Raw genomic sequence first — 21,124 nt, 5'->3', positions numbered from 1 at the left:
TCCAAACAAGTCGACGTTTCGGCTGTAGGCCTTCGTCAGACTGGCAGTGCAGGAGCCTCCACTTGCAGACCGCACGTCCAGCACCAGTGTGAAAACGGCCACCTCTGATTCCGGTCCTACCGGTGATATTGCACTAGAACGGCCAGATATTCCTCACTAGTCAGCAACACTATCTCTGCCGCCAAATATATTACAGGTGACGTTCTCTGTTGTTTCCGGTCCCACCGGCAATAATACATGTAATTGACCAGAACTTAGGAAACATCTATATTACCCACCGTATATTGGTCTGCATCAGAGCAGTCTCCAGCTACACCTCCTCCCACTGACATGCAGCGCATATCATAATTGACGCATTGTCTTCCGCTGCCTCTTGGCTCACGCTACGGCGTGATTGCATTCTAACATACTCTCAGTGATAAAATAAAGTCCAGTCTGACGAAGGCCTACAGCCGAAACGTCGACTTGTTTGGACGAACCATATTCCATGAATTTCAACACAATTTGATCAATAAAAAGAAATTTGCATATGAACAGTTGCATGATTTTTCTTATTTGGGAGTAATAGTGTCCCGGGATTATCTCTATTTTTGTCCGTTTTTTTTCCCTGAGCACCTATAATTCAGTGACGCAGAGCTTCCCTCCTTATTGAGGGAAGGTTAGAGACCGCCCGCGCATGTGCATTACAATACTTTGAAGGGGAATCAAAGTGCGCCTACGCAAGACCGCAATGCCGGCCTGTGTGGATGATGTAGGGCACGTCATCCATGCTGGATAAATTGGAGAAAGGAGCGCATGTGAAGGATTTTCGAGGATAGTAGAAACGGGGAAAGTGGAGCCGCTCACCATTTGTGGTTGTGCACCCCTGCACAACCGCGGTAATAGCGTGGATAAACTCCTGTTAAAGGTGTGAGGACGCTGCTCCAGATAAGTCCGTCTATGAAGACTGGAGCTTCACAGGGCAGTCAGAAGACCGATCACTGGGGAGCCTGCACACCGCTGAACCTGTTTGTAATTAAGGCCTCTAAACAAAACAGCTCCTGCCGTGGATCCCACAAGGGGAAAATGGATCAAGAAAAGTGAAAACGCGGTCCGGAGGAGCGCTAAAGAAGCCAGGTTAGATGGTGAGTTTAAAAAAGATTTTTCTTTTATTTAATAACCTGCCACAATGCGTTTCGATATGTAAAATATCATCCCCCTGATGAAAATATTTTACATATCGAAACGGGAGGTTATTAAATAAAAGAAAAATATTTTTAAACTCACCATCTAACCTGGCTTCTTTATCGCTCATTCGGACCATGTTTTCACTTTTCTTGACGTCATCCATACTGGGCTGGGTAGGAGGATGGAGATCTCCGCAGAGAGGAGGCACCGGAACGGAGATCAGCACCACCCATCGGATCGGGCTTCTCCCCTAGTAGAGTAAAATAAATGTGATTTTTATATTATACAAAGCAGCCTGGGCTCTCATATACAGTATTCTGGAATGCTGTATATGAGCTCACTGGTAAAGGCTGCAGTTTTTAGTCGCCAAATATGGTGACAGGTTCCCTTTAATATACTCACTGTTTTCCTTCTTTTCCAGTACCCAGCACCATTCTTCTCTGAGTCAGAGCAATGTCTGTGCTCTCCCGACTTTCCAGGTTACACAATGTAAGCTGAAGTATCAGAAAAAGGCTCTATAAGCTTACATTGATAGTCTTAAATGCTGTCACGTTACTCAGAAATGGACTAGATCCCAGAAAAGACCCCATTAGGGGAGTATAATAAAGAGGATATCCACTGCTTGGACAACCCATTATCATTTCCCTTTGTCGCCCCTGTAAAAATAAATAAGCCTATACTCATCTCCGGTGTGGCTGCGGTTCCAGCAATGACTGAAGTTGCGCTCCTGGGGCCCATTTGACGATGTTATGACACATGAGCCCTGTGACCAATCAGCTCCCAGCGTCTGTCTCCCCGCCTTCGGACATTTAAGCAAGATCTGAATGCTGCGCTGACTTGCTGCTCAAATGTCCATGAAGATGACACTGATTGGTCATCGGACCCGCGTGTCATAATAATGTCACATGGGCCCTGGGAACGTGACTTCACACATCAGAGTGAGTATAGGCTTATTTGTTTTTATGGCGACGAACATGCGTAATGAGAAGGGATTGTCTAAGTAGTGGAGAACCCCTTTAACACGCTGACACTACAGTACAAACACATATACAACAGTTTAGGAAAAAAAATGTTCATGGGAGGCTTCTTTAAAAGGGTGGCCCAATTTACAAAGTAATTTTCTTGCTAAATCCCTATTTACTTAATGCCATAATCTAAACTAATTTCTACTATAGTGGAAAAAATCCCTGTGTTGAAAAACAACCTTTATTATAATAATTTTAAAAGGGAAGCTACATAAAATTCCCATAAGCACATACAACACAAATCAGGCTAGTGATAATTTTCCAGTCTTAATAATTCCACAAATATAAGGAGCAGGCGTAAAAGAGGGGTCCCACAGGTTGGTGCCCACATGCTTTCCCTAATTCAGGCACCCTAAATCTGACATCTGCTTTACCGCGGCGATTAGTACCCTAGATAAAGCACGCTAGTTGTGATGCGCCCGCTTACCATCATCTGACCTTCAATCTCCCTAGATTTCCCGGCCATAGATCAATCCCCACTCTTACAGAAAAGGAGGAGCTGGTGTGGCGCCCCTGAGGCTTCAGTCACTACAGAGGTACTGCACCTCATCCAGAGGTGTGGTATTCTCTCCCTGGTTAAGGAAGAGGTCATCCACCGGTTCACAAAAAACACACAACACTCTCAGTTAGCACCAAGGTTGGGGCTTGGTGCTATTAGGCTATGTATAGTCCCTGTGAGTGATGACACCTCCCTCCCCTAATACGACGGACCTGGGGTAGAGTCCAGTGAGTGAGGGAAGTCTGTACTGTAGGACGTTTGGCAGTGAGAAGGAGCAGTGGAGGAGTGAAGACCTGTGGCCTGGAGCTAGTGCAGCTCGGCCTGGGCATAAGACAGAAGGGGTCCTAGGGCCCCAATGGGAGTGCACCAAACTCCCGTGGACTCATTTCACATACAGCGGCTGAGGTGACTGCAAGCACCAAGGCCACATCCACACATGAATTCGCTGAAAGGTGACACCAAGGGACAGAGGGATAGAGCTTCACACCACCCAAAAGAGTCCACGGGCACCGGATCAGGTTTCAGTGAGCAAGGGTGCAAGGCAGGAGGGAGAAGAAAGAGCAAGAAGACGACCAGGGAAGGTACACATAAGAAAGGTGCACCGAACTCGACCTCCAAACTACCCGGGATCAGCTGGAGCCCATCACAGTGAAACTCCAGCACTCCAAAGGCCGTCACTGATGTCGTGTTACCTTGGAACCTACTACAGTGAGTAAAAACCTTGAGACTCCACCCCTGTGTCGCTCCTTTATTCACCTGCGCCACCAGCCCTGCAACCCCCGCCATCATAGACTACTACTCCTATCCGCTCTGGGGCCCAGCTCTACCTCTAACTTGCCATATACCACAGGTGGCGTCACGAATAAACTATCATCATCCCCTTCCTTTTCCTGAAATGACACCACCAGAGTCACGTAACCGGGCCTCGCCACCGCTACGTCTCAAAGCCAAAACAGCGGCCCGGTAACGAGTCACCCCATGGCCCCGACGCGGGCGTGTCAACTTGGCATCATCAACAGGATTTCGTGCCCATTGCCACGGGTACTGGGCGCATTAAAAGACTGTGCAAAAAGACTATGCACTGGAGGCCATTGTAAAAGACAGGCACCATGTGTAATCGGAAAGGAGGGGTGCGTCCACCCTTCGTGGGCTGGATTGCAAAATGGCGCAAAAAGTCGAGCCCGCCCAAAACAGACACTGCAGAGAAACGAAAGTTACCAAATGACTCAAAGCTCCGCCTCCCCAGGAAGCAGACAGTGGAGCAAGGGGCTGGTATGCCCTGGACGTTAAGATCCACCGTACGGAGGAGGAACCAGCATCGGCGTGCAGACCTGATCCTGTACCAGAGTGGGAATGTGCCCCAGTCAGCAAGACAGACATGTATTCCTATGACCAGGGGACACAGACACTGGATCTGAGCTACCGCATGCAGGGGTACATGGACTGCCCTGAGCTGGGAAGTCACAGGCCTGGAGACAAGAAATAAGTAGATTTAACAGCACTTAACATAATGTAAAAAGTTGACCGGTTTGTGATAGGTTTGATAACGTTAAGATGCTACTGATAATGTTTTTTTTCGTATGTGCATTTGAAAAATGGACAACTGGGCCACTGGACTATGTGTGGCCAGGACAGCCTTGTAAATAGTTGCGCTGATTACAGCGCCCTCTAGCAGAATTCACAGATCACAGGAGGTAAAACCCGTCTGGTGCGGCAGAAGTAATGAAGCGTGATCAGGAAAGCTCTCTGTAGCCCACCCAGAGCCTACATTGGGGGTTTGTTGGTGGCGGGTCCCCCACATTGTTAAATTTGTTGCTGAAGTTGCACATATCAGGAGCGGCGCAAGGAACTTTGGCATTGTGGCTCCTTAGCAAAGTTTACTATGTGAATATGATGTTTTATACTGTTGAGTTTTATATTGTAATGCAAAAGTTTATCATGTTGGTAACGTTCAAGATAATGCCTCCCACAAAAGAAAATGTTTAAAATGTTTACAGCATACAAAATTTGCATGTCATGACACCGCTGTATTTTTATTTTGTTCCAGCCCTAGGACGTGCTGGGATTTGCTGTGGGGGAGTGTGGCACCCCTGAGGCTTTAGTCGCCACAGAGGTACTGCACCTCATCCAGAGTTGTGGTAGTCCATCCCTGGGTAAGGAAGAGGTCATACAACGGTTCACACAAAACACATAACACTCTCAGTTAGCAACTCCCACCGGGTCAGGGTTGGGGCTTGGTGCCATCAGGATATGTATAGCCCCTGTGAGTGATGAAACTTCCCTCCCTTAAGTTGACAGACCTGGGGTAGAGTCTAGTGAGAGAGGGAAGTCTATACTGTAGGAAGTTAGGCAGTGAGAAGGAGCAGTGGAGGAGTGAAGACCTGTGGCCTGGAGCTGGTGCAGCTCAGCCCGGGCACAAGACAGAAGGGATCCTAGAGCCCACGGGGAGTGTGCCAAACCCCTGTGGACTCATTCTACATACAGTATTGGAGTGAAGGTACTTGGCCGCCGAACGGGGACTGGTCCCTAGACTAGAAGAGAACCACCAACGTACTCTGCTAGTAAAACCAGAAGCTGAGGTCACTTCAAAAGCTGAAGCCAAACCCGAACACAAATCTGCTGGAAGGTGACCACATAGGACCAAAGAGACTAGGCCAAGGGGCTCCCCTTGTGAAGGATCCGCGGACACCGGGCTCAGGGCACTGTGTACGTAGACAAAGGACAAGAGGGTGAGTATTTAGCGCAGGAAGATGACCAGGGAAGGAACAGATTAAGGGTGCACCGGTATTGACCTCGGAACTATCTGGGATTGACTGGAGCCTATCACAGTGAACCCCAGCATTCCAAGGGCAGCATTTGATCGTTCGGACATGATAATCTGGAACCTGCCTCAGTGAGTAAAAACCTTTGTGACTGCATCCCTGTGTCACTCCGTTATTTGCCTGCGCCTCCTGCCCTGCACCCCTGCCATCATAGACTACTACTTCCATCCGCCCTGTGGCCCAGCTCTGCCTGTGGAGAGCTGTACAAACCAAGCTACGTCACCATCTGTCCCAGAGGTCCCCATCCAGCAGCAGCGGCACCTAACTTGCCGCATACCACAGGTGGCATCACAAACTACCATCCCCATCATCATCCCTACTTGTACTGACACCGCCAGGGTCACAGAGCGAGGCCTTGCCACCGCAGCATCCCAGAAATGGAACCAAGGCCCAGTAATGGGTAACCCCCAGGCCCCGGTGCGGGCGTGTCACTGGCACCTCTTGATGGAAGAGTGTAATGAGGCGAGCAGCTCTGACTGTTTTGTGATTGAAAAGGACATGGAGACTGACATTACACAGGATGGTGCTGCCACCTTGTGGACAAGTGCTGAAATTGCTCAAGAAGCGAACGCTGTAAAATCTGATCCCCTCCCACAGGGAGTGGTTGTACAGAAAAAGTGCGGGAAAGAAGGTCACTGAGCTTCTGGAGTTGGACCTGAACAGATCTGCCTCGGACTGCCCTCATCGCTGAAGTGTGAGGGGTTGCCAGAACTGCTGCAGACGTGATACTGGACTCAAGGGACCTCCGGACCGTCTCCTTCCTCCATACCAAGAGACTGTAAGCTAGTCCTCTGTGGAGAGGGCTGAAGTTCTTCCCATCTCTCTCCCTTGGAGTCGCCGCTGTTTACCCGGAGTCCAGGCCTGCTACGTGGGAGCCCTCCCTCCTTGTGTTTTGGACTGGTAATATAACCCATAGGGCAAGTCAGGGACAGAATTCTTGTTTATCATTGCTGTTTTTTTTTGTATTCTGTGCCGTGTGTCCGAAGTTAGAGACCCGGATAGCAAACTCTGGTTATGTGTGCTGCTAAGCCATCTGCGTGTCATTGAAATGTTTACCAGTAAAGAAATGTACCCTTGCATAAAATCTGAGCGTGGGGATTTTTTTGGCGCAGATTATGAGAACTCAGCCGCGGTCTTACCCGCGGCCACTTCATCTGGCGTAGTCGGCAGGATCTGTGACCAGCAAAATCCCCTCCCGGTGGTAGTTTATAGTCAGACAGCTCCTCCGGCGTCTATTGTAAATCAAGTGAGGAAGTTTAATGGACGCAATTACCCTGTACCTGCATGGGCGGAACAACTTAGGATAGTGGGGGAAATGTATAATGCTGACCCTAAGACCTTAGCGGAAATGGCTATGCTGACGTTAGAGGGGGAGGCATGGACGACAGTCAGACTAGAGACGGTTAGGGGTCAGCGTACATTAGATGACTTGATACGGGTGCTAGAGAACACCTATGGGCCGACCAGATACCTGGGAACACTGCGCTACATGTTCTTCCCGCATACACAGCTCGAGTGGGAGGACATTCCCCAATATGCGAACGCGTTCCAAGTACTGCTGGAACAAGCCTGCAAAAATGGAGAAAATCTAGCTGGTACATTCTCCCGCGACCTGGTGCTGAGGGACCAATTTGTAATAGGACTGAGAGATCCATATCTCAACCGCTCATTGCAGGACTTACTCCGGATGAATCCAGCCCTTACGTTTGCTGAGGTTAAACAAGAAGCCATAGATTGTTCTAGGGGACCTGTTACGGGAACAGAGACTTATACCGCTACTTGCAGATCCATGTACAGTACAAATACTCCGAACAGCGACACGGAGGAACTGAAGCAGATGGTGGCGGACTTACAGAAGCAGGTGCTGCAGCTCACACTAGACCGACAGGCAGATGGGCAAGTGAGACAGCAACCTAGCCGGCCTATGGGAAAGTGCTGGACATGTGGTGATCCTCGTCACAGAGCAAACCGTTGCCCCCAGAACTCCTTCCAACCCGATCTGCAGCCGTTCCATCGAATGGACTCTCAAACACCCCAGGAAGCGGAGTTTCACTCGAAACAGCGGGTGGAGCCCCAGGCCTATTCACTAGAACCGCCAAGCCGTGCCTCTCAACAGCAGCCACCTTTAAACTAGACACCCCAGCTGAGGAGGCTCACTCGACCGGGAAGGCCAAAGAAAAAAGGAGCCAACAAAGGAGCAAGCTTGCATCAAACAGCCCTACACTGAAAGTAATGCTAGAGGGAGTTGCCGTGCAAGGACTAATGGATACTGGATCCCAGGTGTCCACCATCTCAGAGCAGTTTTACGATAAATATCTACAACCACGGGCTGCCTATGACCCGAATACCATCATCAAGATCAAAGCGGCCAATAATCTACCCATTCCAGTAACGGGAGTAGCTTGGATGAACACTGAAATGTGTGGACAGGACCTCGGGAAGAGTGGGATAATCGTAGTCAAAGAAGGCTTCGGTTCGGAAACGCCCATGATTATTGGGATGAACATCCTGAAAGACCTGGACCTGGTATTGTTTACCAAGCGGGGACCCAAGTACTGGCTCTCCCTCTAGGGAACTGACGGAGATTGAGAGTGTAACCGGTGATAGAGTAGAGGGAAATCAACCTCTGCGGCGTACTACCCGCACCACTGCCGGGGTTCCTCCTGGACAGTCTAATAGGGACCAGTATCTATGGTCTGCTTCTCAGCCTCTCCCTGCCACAGCCTCAGTCCTCGCTGCCTTGGAACCTGTGAATGTTGACAGGGACTGCCAACCTTTCAGTGGGGGGATATGTAATGAGGCAAGCAGCTCTGACTGTTTTGTGATTGAAAAGGACATGGAGACTGACATTACACAGGATGGTGCTGCCACCTTGTGGACAAGTGCTGAAATTGCTCGAGAAGCGAACGCTGTAAAATCTGATCCCCTCCCACAGGGAGTGGTTGTACAGAAAAAGTGCGGGAAAGAAGATCACTGAGCTTCTGGAGTTGGACCTGAACAGATCTGCCTCAGACTGCCCTCATCGCTGAAGTGTGAGGGGTTGCCAGAACTGCTGCAGACGTGATACTGGACTCAAGGGACCTCCAGACCTTCCTCCATACCAAGAGACTGTAAGCTAGTCCTCTGTGGAGAGGGCTGAAGATCTTCCCATCTCTCTCCCTTGGAGTCGCCGCTGTTCACCCGGAGTCCAGGCCTGCTACGTGGGAGCCCTCCCTCCTTGTGTTTTGGACTGGTAATATAACCCATAGGGCAAGTCAGGGACAGAATTCTTGTTTATCATTGCTGTTTTTTTTTGTGTTCTGTGCCGTGTGTCCGAAGTTAGAGACCCGGATAGCAAACTCTGGTGCGTGTGTCATTGAAATGTTTACCAGTAAAGAAATGTACCCTTGCATAAAATCTGAGCGTGGGGATTTTGTTGGCGCAGATTATGGGAACTCAGCCGCGGTGTTACCCGCGGCCACTTCAAGAGTATGGCACAATCAGTAGGGATCTGGCCCAGACATGCCCATTAAACAAGTAGCCATTTCTGGACATATCACAAAATAGCAGTAATTGTGTAAAAGTGCACTAGATGCAAAGTCATTGTAAATGCCTCTATTAAAGTGCATAGGATGCCAAGTCAGTGCAGAGATCATATCACTGTACAGTATGTATACACAACACAGTATAGAGGGCTAAGATCTTCAATATATGAGAGGTCCACTCAAATAAGAAGGATCTTTATAGATTCATCAGGCAACAATGATAAATATCAACTAGAGAAGGTCCCTACATTGATGAAGAAAACCTCCATAGCTATGAACCAGATGGCTACCTAAACTAATTTCCCCAATCATTATATTGGTTCATCAGGAGGGCTTTAGATGCAGTCACAGCAGATGGTTACTAAAAGTTATAGTGCCAAGATTACCACAATCTTCCTTTTTTTTTTGATGACGCTTCATTTCAGAATCCCATGCGCTGCTTAATGATTTTGGTTCATCATTAGCTGCTGTGTGGTGCCCCCCCAGGCATCTTACTCCACTTACGGACAGAATAATATTTTCGTCATAATTTACATAACTTTTCTAGCATAAAATATGATGAATTTGCCTAATGAGCCTGGTAACTCAACTTTAACAAAGTTCCACCCACTTTAAAAAGAAAAATGTCTGATCATGGCCAAAATTAGTGTGACATCACTCGGCTGCTTGGTACAGTGTTCTGTAGAGATTAAAAATGCCAACGTGTTCCACAGAAGACAGTTTCTCTTCATCAGTGTATGGCCAATGCCTAAAACAGGTTACCTGTGAACCGTACCCAGCAGGCAAGGGGTGTCACAAACCTTCTCATGATCCATACGTGTGGTTACCAGGGATGCTACCAGCCGGTGCGCCATGTTCTTCATCACTCATGCTACCTTGTGGATACTTTGGAATACCTGCACATTGAACTTTTGGTATTGATACGACTATTCTGCATCTCAGCTAAAGAACATTATGCCCAGTAAGTGGACCCTGCTCTACTCCTTAGATATAACATCTGTATGTGTTTTAGCACCGGCTTATTACTACCACATTGCATGTTCCTGTTTATGCTACTATTTAAGCTACTACTTGGTACCTCCAGTGTGGTAATACCAGATGTATTGTTCTCTACATTCTAATTCCATATTACAGTCTTTTCAGTAAGTTGATTCTTCTGTGCTATCTCAATGGAGATAGCACTTTGCTATTTCTGTGCTATTCCTGTGCTATTTCAGTGGATATGGTACTTTGCTTCATGGTTTATGTCAGGGGTGGGGCACCTCCGGCCCGCGGGCCATATGCGGCCCCCGATGACTTTCTATGCGGCGCGCAGGCACATTCCCGGGGACCACAGTACTCGGGCGGCAGCTGCAGTCTTGTCTGCCAGCTCTTTAAATCAGAATGTGTGGTGCGCATACTATTAGGTCCTCAGCCTGCTGGTCTGTGCCTCCTGCCTCCCGGTGCTGTAAGCCTCCTGCCTCCCCGTGCTGTAAGCCTCCTGCCTCCCAGTGCTGTGAGCCTCCTGTCTCCCGGTGCTGTGAGCCTCCTGTCTCCCAGTGCTCTTGTGATGTATATATGCCCCCACCCCTCCTTTGATGTATATATGTCCCCAGCCCCTCCTGTGATGTATATATGTCCCCAGCCCCTCCTGTGATGTGTATATGTCTCCAACCCCTCCTGTGATGTATATATGTCCCCAGCCCCTCCTGTGATGCATATATGTCCCCAGCCCCTCATGTCATGCATATATGCCCCCAACCCCTCCTGTGCTGAATAAATGCCCCAGCCCTCCTGTGATGTATATATATCTCCAGCCCCTCCTGTGATGTATATAAGCCACCAGTCCTTCCTGTGATGTATATACTGTATGTCCCCAGCTTCTCCTGTCATGTATATATGCTCCCAACCTTTCCTGTGCTGTATATATGTCCCCAGCCTCTCCTGTCATCTACATATGTCCCCAGCCCCTCCTGTAATGTATATAGGCCCCCAATCCCTTCTGTGCTGTTTATATGCCCCCAGTCCCTCCTGTGATGTATATATGTTCCAAGCCCCTCCTGTGATGTATATATGTTACCAATCCCTCCTGTGATGTGTATGTGCCCCCAGCCCCTTCTGTAATGTATATATGCCCCCAGTCCCTCTTGTGATGTATATATGCCCCAGTCCCTCCTGTGATGTATGTCCCCAGCCCCTTCTGTTATATATATATGCCCCCAGCCCCTCCTGTGATGTATATATGTCCCCAGCACCTCCTGTGATGTATGTGCCTTTAGTGTCTCCTATGTGATGTATATGATTTACCAATCTGTTGACTATGCTCCAGACTCAGACAAAAATGGAAAAGCAGTTGTGAGAAGCAACAGGATCAATATCACCGAACATCACAGCCGCACAAAAGACAAGCAGCTCCAGGAACCACAGTAGGAGTGAAGGAGTGAGTTAATTAATTGCTTGCTGAAATATATTAGGTTCATTTTCAAGCTGATAATTTTGTGCAGCCCCCGAAGGTTGGTAGAAATTTCCAAATGGCCCCTGGCAGAAAAAAGGTTACCCACCCCTGGTTTATGTAATCAAGATCTCTATTTTACATTGTATGCTCCCCTATGTGTTTCAGTAATTTTACAATCTGTATATATCTGTAGCCTGGCAGTACCTTATTTTTTTTTTTTCAATGATATCGGGGGTGATTGATGAGTATATTATTTCAATACTATGGTTGTCATGCAATTGAGGAATCTCCATAAGATCCCACTCTGGCTTTACCAGCTAGTGATAGCATATACTCACTGTTAGTCTTGAGCCTTGCCGGATCACTGTGCCTGCTCCCAGCCTGGTTAATTGCTTTGACCAAAAATATATAACGCGTTCCACTTTGGAGTCCGTGCACAGTGTAATGGTTCTGCTTGATATTGGGGACAATCATCCAGCTGTCCATGGAGCTGTATAGACCTGTAATAGAGGGTAAAAACAAGGGTGAACACAACTGAAATCAACGCGGACTATTTTAAGCAAAGTTGAAATAAAAGAATAAGAGCAGAATTTTTGAACTGGTTTTCTGTCTACGTCAGATACAGAAGGGTCCTTGTGTCTAATCACTAGTCTGATCACAACCAATGACCCTCAAGTGAACCCATAATGTAGCTGTGAAAGACAGCAGGGTATTCTTATGTAACTAATGCTTTCGGTGGTATTTTAAGGCTTTACCGTATCCGCAGTACTGTAGGACAGACCATCTCTCATTAGTGATTTGTCCAGGACTGAGCAATTGATGACCTATGCGTAAATCAGTGCTCCAGCATGAAGTAATGGAATGAAGTAATGAAGGTCTGTAATTAAGAACTCAGCACTCCACTATGAGAAGTAGATGAGATCAATTATTCTTGTACAATCTAAAACAGAACATTTCCGGCCTATAATTTCGGACCTTCATCTCCCCAAACTGTGATATAAAGAATAAGAGGTCCAATAAGTAGAGCAGAAATCGGGATAAGTAATAGATGTAGTAACCGTCTCAAGTAGATGGTCATAAAGTATATTCAAAATATATTGTACACATTATAGTAGGCATACAGTATGTGTCTTTGGGATACTATAAGGACAATACCAAATTTATATATCTGTGTTTATGTTTTACTACTTTTGTTAAAAATAATCGCTTTTTTCATCTTTTTTAGTAGTCATTGTAGGAGGGGGTCAGATTGCCCCACTCCTACTGAGTGTATTCTGTGTTTGTATATACAGTATATACTGTATATAAGTGTAAGTTGTTATGTGTGACTAAATGTAGAATTCCATAGGAATGTTTTTAGTCAAGTTTTAGTGTAACGTAGGGCCCATGTGTGCAGGAGGGGCAGAATTGGTACAGAGATACTTTGGTAATCCGGGAGATGTGAAGGACAGATAGAAGAGTGGCAGGGAGTGAGTTGCCAAACACGCCAAGAAGGGAGTTTTGCAGAGTAGCTCCAGGAGTACTGGCGGGACCTTGTAGCTTGGGCCTGTCCGGGAATTGGGAGGAAACCTCCCTTGTGCCCTTCGCTTAAGGCTCGCCTCAAGGATTAGGCAAAGAGAGCATCCCAGGATCGTTAGGACGTTGGGGTAGAGCGCCGCCGCCAAATTACTATATTGGTCAGGACCTAGAGAGTCATCCGGGGTCATGCTTGGGACACGGTTGCCGCAAACATAACTAACGGGGAAGAATTACAGAGTAGTCTCAGTGGCTGGAGGGCTAGTATCCAGCGCGAGGGCTAGAAGCAAAAGTACCCCTAGCAAACCATGTCTGTCCTGATGAATCTGTACCAAGAATAAAGCCGTTCCTGTTGATTGTTTCATAAAAAAAGACTCTGTGTGTCGTGTTCTGTGTGTCGTGTGTGACTCTGCTATGTCTACAACGGGGACCGACAGCAGGGTGGTGGAGGAGACCCTGAAGGCTGAAGTCAGTGCTACACAGTCCGGCAGGTCACAGATACATAGTTTTAGTGGAGCAGGGGTGCGGGGAACCCTAGGCCTGGAGGTCGCCTCCCTCTTCATTATCATAATGTCTTTATTTTTCCATAGAAATTTCTGTTTGAAGGCTACCCACCAGAATATTCAGGTAGAATATGCATATTGCTAGTATGTGCTTTACAGGAGTTTAGGCACACTTCATACTTGGCTCTGCTGAAGCTAGGTGCCCTAATTGTCTACTCTGCGGCTGCTAAGTGCTATCCACAACAAGGTGCCTGTCGCCTTCTCGGCTCTGCTGTTTCCAAGTGCTGACCACATCTCTTCTACAACAAGATAGCTGATTGTCTGCTAAGATCTGCTATTCCAGACCCTATTGACAAACAGACACACACATTAAAGGAAGTTTATCACCAGGTTTTTGCCACATAATCTGAAACCAACATAATATAGAGACAGAAATACTGATGTGTCACTTACTGGGCTGCTTAGTGTAATTTTGATAAAATCACTGTTTTATCAGCAGGAGATTATCACTAGAGCATTAGGGCTGGTTCACACTAAGCGACAGCGACAACGAGGTCGCTGTTACGTCACCATTTTCAGTGACGTAACAGCGACCTTGTAAGTCGCTGTTATGATCGCTGCTTAGCTGTCAAACACAGCAGCCGAAGCAGCGATCATAACTGCGAGAGCAGGGAGCCGCGCACACTGCTTAGCGCTGGCTCCTTGCTCTCCTAGCTACAGTACACATCGGGTTAATTAACCAAATGTGTACTGCAGCTACATGTGCAGAGAGCCGGAGCCAGCAGCACAGGCAGCGTGAGAGCTGCGGAGGCTGGTAACTAAGGTAAATATCGGGTAACCACCTTGGTTACCCGATGTTTACCCTGGTTACAGCTTACCGCAGCTGCCAGACGCCGGCTCCTGCTCCCTGCTCGCTTCATTTCGTCGCTCTCTCGCTGTCACACACAGCGATCTGTGTGTCACAGCGGGAGAGCGCCTTTGAAGAAAAACGAACCAGGGCTGTGTGTAACGAGCAGCGATCTCGCAGCAGGGGCCAGATCGCTGCTCAGTGTCACACACAGCGAGATCGCTAATGAGGTCACTGTTGCGTCACCAAAACCGTGCCGTAGCAGCGATTTCGGTAGCGATCTCGCTATGTGTGAAGCACCCCTTAGTTAACCTGCTGCCAGGTATTAAAGTCTATTCATGAGCGCTGTATAACCCCTCCCCCATAACTGACAGGCAGGTTTCTGTGTACATTGTGGTAGTGTGGGCAAGGTTATACAGAGCACATTATTCAGATATCACCAAGATTTGCAGTAAAAAATATAGTGAATTTATCAAAATAACAGCATGCTCAGTAAGTGATACATTACTGGAATCAGGGTCTCTGCCCCTATATCATGCTGTTCTTATATACGATACCAAAAACCTGCTGACAGATTCTATTTAACTACAACAAGGTACCTTCTCCGCTACTCAGTTGTGCTGTTTTTAAGTGTTATTTCCACATCCAACTCTACTACAACAGGGTGCCCAACTGCCTACTCATTCAAAGTGTCATCTGCCCACTGAAGGTACCTGTCATGCACGTGACTAACAGAGTTTACCTAGTACCTGGTAAACCCCCAGAAGATGTAACAACACATAGGGAACATAGAGTTCACGATACAATGGAGGTCCCTGCCGCTGCGGAGGGCAATGAGGAGACCTCCTGAACTCACCTCAAACTGATTCCTGAGCTTCCTAGCATCCCTATACAGGTTCTTGCAACCTGTCACCGAGCCTGATCCCTTAGGCCCTCAGATAGCCCTACACTCACACTGGCTAATGAGCGGGCCGACGAGATCACTAGTCTCACCACTACAATACAGAAACACAAGGGTAGGAATACAAACATGGTAAATAGACATGCAAAGGAAAAACACTACAGGCGGCTTCAGTGCAGCTGACACCACAGCTGCATACAAGACAAACTTCTTCCAAAGCAGGCTCCTTCCAAAGTCAACCAAATAGAAATTAGTGATTCAGTTTCTATCACAGGCATCATGTGATCAGATCATATGACTTAAAAAGGGAAGGGGAGTGATCCCGAAGAGCCACATCTGAGATTGGAAGCTACAGCCAGCAGCCTGGTAAGAAAGGGTGCTTAAGCCTTACAGCACCAGAAGCAAGGAGATGTTATCAAATAACAGTAGTGAACCTGCCAGTGGCAAGGCCCTGTGACCTTCTGACACCAGACTCACCCGGGGTCTCCCATGAGGGAGATACACCCATGACAGTATCTGCCTGTCTCCTCATGTCTACTGATTTAAGGTGCTGTCTGCACACTTTGTTCTACTGAATCTAGGACTACCAGCCCAGCTGTTCTGATGCCTTTGGTCCATGATGCTCACCCTGACCTATGGCATAGCGACATCACAAGGTGAGCCATAACAGGTTCAAGGGCAAATCAGTCATTTAATCATCTATCTCCGACTGTTCCAAAGAGCAAGCTTAATTCCATGACCTGTGTTTACTGTCTATTCCAGAACAAAGTCTCTTCATATAAAACAATGAGATTTAGTATAATATTGTGTTCAATGTTTCCGATTGTGAATTAGAGGATCCACTTAATCCAGGATATGAAGCATTTAATGTATTACTTTCTGTCATAACTAATCTTGAATTAATCTCTGCCTGGTTTCCAAACATCTTAAAATTATAGATTCTACAGGGAGTGCAAATAAAGTTCAATCTGATGAGTAAATGTTTATACCGGGGCTGAATAAAAAATCCATCACCCAGGGATACACAAATTGGAATATAAAAAATGAGAAATAAAATACAAATGACTCCGCGCAGCATTGGAAAAAGTTTAATTACAGTGAATACATACAAGGAAACTGAACGCATTTATATAGCTACTAAGACTGTGTCAAGAGAAATGTTGGATTATATTATGCAGGCTGTGTATGTCCAGGAAATCTGGATAATGTCAAATGATAACACAATTAGAGAAGATTATGATAATGAAATTAAACATGATGCCATGGGCTGGAGAACGCAACATGAATGATTTCAGGTCTCGGTAAAATGAACATGGCTAAGAAATCCAGTAAGAATTAAGGCCCCGATACACGCAGCGATATCGTGAACGATATCGCTAGCGAGCGTACCCGCCTTCGTTGTTTGTGTGTCACAGGCAAATCGTTGCCCGTGGTGCACAAAATCGTTTGGAGTCATCACACGGACTTACCTGCCTAGCGACGTCGCTGTTGGTAGCGAACTGCCGTCACTAAGCGCCCGCCCAATAGAAGCGGGGGGGCGGAGATGAGCGGCCATAACATCCCGCCCACCTCCTTCCTTCCTCATTGCTGGCGGCCGCAGGTAAGCTGCAGTTCGTCATTCCCGAGGTGTCACACGTAGCGATGTGTGTTGCCTCGGGAACAACGAACAGCCTACGACCTCAACAATCAACGATATTTTGAAAGTGAACGACGTGTCAACGATCAACGATAAGGTGAGTATTTTTGATCGTTAACGGCCGTTCGTTGGTGTCACACGCAACAACGCCGCTAACGATGCCGGATGTGCATCACGTAATCCGTGACCCTGGCGATATATCGTTAGATCCGTTGTTGCATGTGACGGGGTCTTAAGAGCGGGTGACCATGCAAAATGTCCATGTGCCTGTGGGACTGGAGCAGCGTCATTCAGTAGATGACAGAAATAGGAATCTTAGGAATCATTTTTTATTAGGATTTGAGAATGTGCAATAAGTAATTTTTCTTTATATATTCACAGCCTAATGCTGTACCTAGTTATACCACGTATTTTCTATAGTGCCCCAATACTGTGAGTCTATCCACCGTATGAGCTCAGTGTGCATGTGTGTGCTGTGGAGAGTCTTCAGCTGAGGTGCAGGGCTGGCCAGCGGGCTATCTAGTCAATCTGCTTGAAAATGACTATGTGCACTTTGGTAATCTTCTCTGACAAGCAGAGATGAAGACAAAATATGAATTGACACGTTCAACACTAGCAGTGAACCCGGTGCCGCAACCACTGTCAGCTAAAGTATAGTGCATGGACATTAGTAAATGCACTTACAAGGGATGTACACCAACACATAGGTTAGAATGATAAAGGGATTGCTTGGTCCACTCTCATTTAACTTGCTATTTCTCAGATAATACTCTTGACTCCGTACAATCCGGTTTCCGCTCCTCACACTCTACAGAAACTGCTATTACTAGAGTCTCTAATGAGCAGATAACAGCTAAATCTAATGATCACTACTCCCTGTTGATTCTCCTGGATCTCTTTGCGCATTTGACACTGGATCACCAGCTCCTCCTCATTATGTGCTTCTCTATCGGGCTCGAGGAGACCAATCTCTCCTGGTTCTCCTCCTACACCTCTGAGACCTTCTTTAATTTATCCTTGTCTCTTTCTCTTTTCTTCCCCTTACGGTTGGTGTTTCTCAGGGTTCAGTCCTATGCCCCCTCCTCTACTCCATATATACTGTCCCTATTGGACAAACCATCAGCAGATTTGGTTTCCGGTATCCTCTGTTTATGCTAGGGGTGGGGAACCTCCAGCCCGCGGGCTGTATGCGGCGCACGATTTCCTTTTCTACAGCCCCTGGGAATCTGCCCTCCGCCACATCTTGCCGGCTGCCGGCCCTTTAAATCTCCATGTGCGCTGCGATGACGCACATTCAGCATTTACTACTAAACGCTGGTCAGTGCCCACGTGTGGGTGGGATTAGCACTCTGCGCTCCCATCCCACAAAAGAAGAGCAGTAGCAGCATCAGTTTCACGGCTTCCAGGGCTGTGTGCCCACCCCCCAATGCTGTGTGTCCATTCCCCCTGTGCTGTGTGCTCGTTCCTCCTGTGCTGTGTGCCCACTCCTCCTGTGCTGTGTACCCGCTCCCACTGTGCTGTGTGCTGGGTCCCACTGTGCTGTGTGCCAACTCCCATTGTGCTGTGTGCCCACTCCCACTGTGCTGTGTAACCCCTCCACCAGGGCTGTGTGCCTCTCTATGCCCCCCTCCCCCAGGGTGGTGTGACTGCCTCCCATTTCTGTGTACCACCCCCCAGTGCTGTGCCTCCAAGTAATGTTCATGCTCCCCAATGCTGTCCGTGCACCCCTAGCGAAGTCTGTGCTCTGCAAGTTTTCTTTGCTTCCCCCAGTGACCCTCTAGCACTGTCCGTGCCCCCCTAGTACTGTCTGTGCCCCCTATTGCTGTCCGTGTCTCCTAATACTATCCTGCCCCCCTAGTGATGTCCGTGCCCCCCAGTGATGTCCGTGGCCCCCAGTGAGGTCCGTGCCCCCCAGTGATGTCCGTGCCTCCCCAGTGATGTCTGTGCCTCCCCAGTGATGTCTGTGCCCCCCTAGTGCTGTCTGTGCCCCCTAATGCTGTCCATACCCACTAGTGATGTCCATTCCACCCCAGTGATGTCAGCGCCCCCCAGTGATGTCTGTGTCCACCCAGTGATGTATGAGTCTCCCCAGTGATGTTTGTGCCTTCAGTGATGTCTGTGTCCCCCATAATATCTGTGCCTCCTAGTGCTCTGTGCTTCTCCTAGTGAGGTCTGTGCCTCCTAGTGATGTCTGTGCCACCCCCATAATGATGTTTGTGCCCCATAGTGATGTCTGTGCCCCCCTAGTGTTGTCTGTGTCCCCTAGTGTTGTATGTGCTCCCCCAGTGATATCCGTGCTCCCTAGTGATGTCCATGTCCCCTAGTGATTTCCGTGCCCACTAGTGATATATGTGCCATCCTAGTGATGTCTGTGCCCCCTAGTGATGTATATGCTCCTCCAGTGCTGTCTGTGCTCCACCAATGGTGCATGTGCCACCCAAATGCTGTCTGTGCCCCAAAGCCATATCCATGCCTCCCAGTGATGTCTGTGTTTCAGCATGATGTATATGACCTCAGCCTCACTTTTGATGTATATGCCCTAAGCCTCTTTTTTGATGTATATGCCCTCAGCCTCTCCTGTGATGTATATGCTTCCAGCCCCTCCTGTGATGTATATGCCCCAACGTCTCCTGTGATGTGTATTCCCCCAGCGTCTCCTGTGATATGTATGATCTAGTCCCTTCTGTGATATATACAGCACAGGAGATGCTGGGGCCATATACATTACATGAGGGGCTCGGGTATACACATCACTGGGGGGAGGCTGGGGCATAAACATCATGTTGGAGATGCTGGGGCCATATACATCACAGGAGGGGATGGGGCAAATACATCCCATTGGAGATGCTGTGGGTATACAAATCACAGGAGAGGCAGGTGCATATATATATCACAGGAGGGGCTGGATCATATACATCACAGGAGGGCCTGGGCATATAAATCTCCTGTAATGTATATACAGCAGTCCCAGCAACTCCTATGCAATGTATATGCCCCCAGCCCCTCCTGTGATGTATGTACAGCAGTCCCAGTGTCTGTTATGTGATGTATATGATTTACTGATCTTATTATCACAAAGAGTTGACTGCGCTCCAGACTGAGACAAACCTAGAAAAGTATTTGTGAGAAGCACCTTGATCAATATCACCAAAAATGAAATGCCACAACAAAGACAAGCAGCTCCAGCCACCACAGTACGGGTGAGTTAAATAATTATTTGACCAAATATAGCAGAGTAATTTTCACATTGATAATTTTTTGTGGCTCCCGAAGGTTGGTAGAAATTTCCAAATAACCCCGGGCAGAAAAGAGGTTCCTCACCCTTGCTCCATGCTGATGACACCCAATTATACACTTCTGCTCCTGCCATCACCCCCACAATACTACAAAAACAATGATTGTCTATCTCCAATTCAATGTTCTACTTTTATTTGGAACTGATTTTTCTGCCTTCTACTAACCTACCTATACTAATATAGCAATTTCTTTGGGTGGTCCATCTAGAACTCACAAACAGGACTCATTGTCTTGGGGATATATATGACACAGAACTTTCCTTTATTCTTTATATTCAATCACTCACTCACATCACATCACCTGTATCTTAAAAACATCTCCAGAATTTAACCTTTCCTCTCACTTAAAATTGTAAAAACTCTCGTCTTGACTACTCCAACTCTCTACTGATTGGTCTCAGTCTTACTAAAGGTTCTCCTATTCATTACGTCCTAAATGTAGCAGTCAGGATTCTATCTCTGTCTAGTCACTAGACCAATGCCTCTACTTTGTGCCACTCATTGTACTGGTTACCCATCAGCTACCGAGAACAATATAAACTTATCACTCTCACCCATAAAGCTCTCCAAGGTTCTGCACCCCCTTACGTCTCCAAACTCATCACTGTTTATCACCAAACCTGTACGCTTCATTCTGCAACTGATCTAAGACTATCAACCTCCATAATTCAAACGTCATATTTTGGTGTCCAAAGCTTCTCTCGTGCTGAGCCAAATTTCTAGAATGCGCTACCCTGGATGATCAAATTAATACTTAGCCCCCATATTTTTAAGTGTGCTTTCAAAACACATCCCTTTAGGCAGGCTTCACTAATCTAACCATTACTTTACCAATCTAACTTTTCCCTGTTACCCATTCTAATTTGTTCTCAGAATCTGCTGCCTTCTATTCATCTGTCTCCACATGCACAGAATAGCACAGGATAACTGCACTTTGCACACCCTGGCTGACGAC

General features: G+C 47.4%; 1 protein-coding gene across 3 annotated transcripts in view; it reads right to left on the bottom strand.

The window, feature by feature from the left end:
• Positions 1-21,124, bottom strand: part of LOC142251341 (putative E3 ubiquitin-protein ligase MID2) — a 561,844-nt gene that overhangs the window by 76,928 nt on the left and 463,792 nt on the right. For all 3 annotated transcript variants that reach the window (XM_075324036.1, XM_075324035.1, XM_075324037.1), the window contains exon 8: positions 11,810-11,971. In XM_075324036.1, the coding sequence (XP_075180151.1) occupies positions 11,810-11,971 (162 nt within the window). The remainder of the gene's footprint in view (positions 1-11,809; positions 11,972-21,124) is intronic.

This window comes from Anomaloglossus baeobatrachus, chromosome 9, assembly GCF_048569485.1.
Source record: "Anomaloglossus baeobatrachus isolate aAnoBae1 chromosome 9, aAnoBae1.hap1, whole genome shotgun sequence".
Lineage (NCBI taxonomy): Eukaryota > Metazoa > Chordata > Amphibia > Anura > Aromobatidae > Anomaloglossus > Anomaloglossus baeobatrachus.
The sequence above is the reverse complement of the archived record's forward strand: the minus strand, read 5'-3'. Positions and strand labels throughout refer to the sequence as shown.